This window comes from Loa loa (genome assembly GCF_000183805.2).
Source record: "Loa loa unplaced genomic scaffold supercont3.11, whole genome shotgun sequence".
Lineage (NCBI taxonomy): Eukaryota > Metazoa > Nematoda > Chromadorea > Rhabditida > Onchocercidae > Loa > Loa loa.
Genome location: NW_018108191.1, coordinates 102298 through 105910, shown reverse-complemented (window position 1 = coordinate 105910; position 3613 = coordinate 102298). Strand labels below are relative to the sequence as shown.

The following is a 3613-nucleotide window of genomic DNA, read 5'->3' as shown; positions in this document are numbered from 1 at the left end:
ACAGATGCAACTCTTCCGATGCCAAAACCGAAAAAGAAACCAAAGACAGAATCCAAGAAACCAGACACCAAACCTCAGGAACCTGATGATGAGGAGTTTGAGCCAGAGCTGGTCTCAGCCCCTATATCAAAAAAACCTGATCTCAAACTGAAGGACCCAGAAGGTACTAGACCGAAGGCACCTTTGAAAATCAAGCCGACGGAGGGTGATTCTGAGCCTGAAACAGATGCAACTCTTCCGATGTCAAAACTGAAAAAGAAACCAAAGACGGAACCTGAGATATCGGATGCCAAACCTCAGGAAAAACCAGACAAACCCGATGACGAGGAGTTGGAGCCAGAATTGATCTCTGTTCCGAAGTCCAAAAGACCTGGTGTTAAGTCTGGAAAACCCAAGGTGTCGGCTGTCAAACCTAAAAGTCCTCTCAAAGTTAAATTAATGGATGATAGTCCTGAACCGGAAACTGATGCTACATTATCTTTGCCGAAGAAAAAACCGGGAGATAAGGGACAAGAAGAACCGGACGAGATCTGCGAAACGAGTTTCACTGTTCCGGAATTACTCACCGAAAACGGGGTAGTGTTCATCTTCAGCTAACATTAAAAGTATCAATAAAATTATTGACCGCTAAGCGATATTTTTCATTGTTCTGCTAAGCTTCAATTTTCTTCCGTCTCATCCACTATTCCTGAATTGAAGATTATGTTATTTAAGAGTGACCAAATAATTTTGCAGCCTGAAAACAATGAAACTGTACCGCGGAAGAGGAGACCGAAGGAAAAAAAGGTCAATTTCGAAATTCACCTTATTTATTCGTTACCCAATCCTTCTCTGACATGCTTAGCGTCCATGCTTTTTCAATTTCTTCGATCTCGACCCTCACCTCAGTTAAGCTTAGACTGATACATTTTACAATTTTCCGCCAATTCCTGAATAGATAAATCATCGTTGTCGTTGTCCAAACTCTTATATATCTCTACCCAAACTTCATCATTAACTGCTCTGAATTTTTCGATTTCTCTTCTTCGTCCTCATTCTTCTTTTTGTCTTAAAACCACATCCTTGGTTTCATTTTGCATGTTCAAAAAACGCTGAATTTTCCAGAAGAAACCGAAGCTACAATGGATTCCACCACCCAGACCACCACCAGAGCCGTATGAGATGCCACCGGAAGAAAAGAAGCTGGCCGATATTTTGAAGGAAGAAAAAATTCCACCAACGAAACGATATGCTAGAAGGCCACAACATTTGTAAGTATTAAGCGTTTTGCAAAATTTACCGAGCAATTATTGGATTCATTTTTTTTCCTTTCTTGTCACTAATCGGCATCCAAGTTTATAAAATGCTTCTAAATTCTAACCATTTGTTTGTAATCATAAAGTTTTTGAATTTAAGGGACGTTTTTATTCCGTTCGAAATACCTTGGGAGAATTTACCTGCACTACAAACACAAGAAGGTATGGGAGCTTTTGGGCATACTCGAGATGCGAACATAAAGGTTGATCAGGGTTCTAAGCATCTGGTACAGGTATGCTACTCGAACAAGGATTTACAAAAGTTATTTGAAAATATCATTAGGAAATGGTGAGATGATCAGAATCCAAAACTTTGAAAAAGTTTTGGAGTTAATTTTTAAGTTGCTACATTGAAATCAACTTAAAAACTATGATGGTCATTCAGGTTTTCAGTGCAAGCTGCTGATACAAATGAGATAAAATTGCACATCTTCTTTATCCCAGTTTCTTGCTTCCAATCGGTAGATCTTTTTCATGTTGCCACTCAAAGAATCAGTGGAAGCTTTTCGGATTTCGGAAGGCTTCCATTGATTGTATTGTCGAGTAGACATTAGGATGATATCCGACAATTTGCATCGATATTGTTGATCAGTGTTACCTGCTTAACAGATTATACTTCATGTTATGGTGATGATGTTTGTACATTATTTGCTCATTTGATTAGAGACTTCATTCCTTTTCCTAGCTCGAATCCCACGTGTAATACAATTGCGAGATCTACGGATCATATCCTGAATAAAAAGTAAACCGGATTAAAATTAATTTATGCACTTCACTTTTTCGTGACTTAATGCTTTTTTTTAAAAGATTATTTTAATACCTTCAACTATTACTAATTATTGATCTTGTTTCAGGGTGATCTTCACTCCGAGACTGTTATCCCCCTTTTTTCGCAGGCAGTTGGAGAAAATCGATCCGGTATGTTACCTTTCGGATCGTACCGAAGGAACATATCGGATGTTATTGACCATCATAAATTTGATGACTCTAAGGTATATCGAATTATTTCGAAAAATTTTTATTCTTAATAAAGTTGGAAAATTAATAAAATGTAAAGTTTTTTTCTTTACTGTTCGCAGTGAGGTTTTTACCATTCAGATATGAGCTATATGGATTTTCCATGGATTTGTGAATGAAATTATATTTATTGTTTTAAATTTCAGAATTGTTTTAGACGTTTGAGAATGTAGATACAAACTCCCGGATAAAAAATTGAATTCATTATTTCAGCTCAAAGAAAGTGATCGTTTAATTCCAAAGTTGATGCAAGGTGCAATACAGCCACAAAACGCTGAAACTTTATTTGGGCAGATTCGGAACCAGGTAATTTCTTCCATAAAGTTATTACTGCAGAAGCAGATGGTAAATGGTAAAAGATTGCTAAATGGTAAAAGATTTTTTGGAAATGCTTCTATTTTGAGAAACACACAAATATCAAATGTTATTCGAAAGTGCTATAAGGTTTTAGACACCGCACGTGAAGTATTTGGACTACATGTCGCCGAGTTGTGATCCAGGATCCCATGGTTTTATTAGTCGACAATTTGCACCGACATCTACTGAAAAAGCTGGCAGTAGCATCATGGACAGACGGCGAAATGTCATAGCCAATGCACAGGTTCAAAAATCGATACACGTAAGACTAATCGGGATTGAGGATTACGTCATATAGATTGAAAAGGATCGAGATCAAGGGTTAAGTCATGTGGATTGAAAAGGGATGTAATTCATCACTATCATTTGTCGACTTCTAGTGTGTTTAATTGAAAAAATGTAATTGTTGAATTATGTTATGTATCCTTTTAACATACAAGACATTGAAATTTGGGTTAAATGACGATGATTAAATTTAACTTGAGCTTGTTTCTTTTGAAAATTAGAATCCAAAATTTGTTTACAAATGAATTTCCAGGGCTCCGGAAATGATATTGGAGTTTTTGATCGCGCCTCTGAATCAATCATGCCACTTCTTTTCAATGTTCAAGATATCTACCTCAAAAGTGGAGCTGATTTTGGTGCTTTTCGACCGTTGGTCAGCGAATCGGAAGGTGGTTACCGGATGAATCTGGCTAATGAGATCAAATGCAAACTTGTTGTTCCCTACCAGGTTAACATTTTTTTGGTCATTTAAAATTATTTTAAATGATCGTTTCAATTCTTAGCGATTGAATTTGAAGTATAAAAAAATGTTAATTGCACAAGACTTCACAGAATGAAAGAATACTTAAAACTCTTGATCGTCCTTCCTGCTTCCTTCTCTCTCCTTATTTTTCCTCGCTCTGCATTTATCTCCATGTCTTAATTCATCCTTATTCGTC

At 36.8% G+C, this 3613-nt stretch overlaps 1 protein-coding gene across 1 annotated transcript in view; it reads left to right on the top strand.

The window, feature by feature from the left end:
* Nucleotides 1-3613, top strand: part of LOAG_16633 (surface protein PspC) — a gene marked incomplete at its 5' end in the record, with an annotated part of 7330 nt that overhangs the window by 2818 nt on the left and 899 nt on the right. The window contains 8 exons of the mRNA XM_020449282.1: nt 5-576; nt 736-786; nt 1105-1250; nt 1396-1528; nt 2150-2287; nt 2526-2618; nt 2764-2913; nt 3208-3402. Coding sequence (XP_020307198.1) covers nt 5-576; nt 736-786; nt 1105-1250; nt 1396-1528; nt 2150-2287; nt 2526-2618; nt 2764-2913; nt 3208-3402 — 1478 coding nt within the window. The remainder of the gene's footprint in view (nt 1-4; nt 577-735; nt 787-1104; nt 1251-1395; nt 1529-2149; nt 2288-2525; nt 2619-2763; nt 2914-3207; nt 3403-3613) is intronic.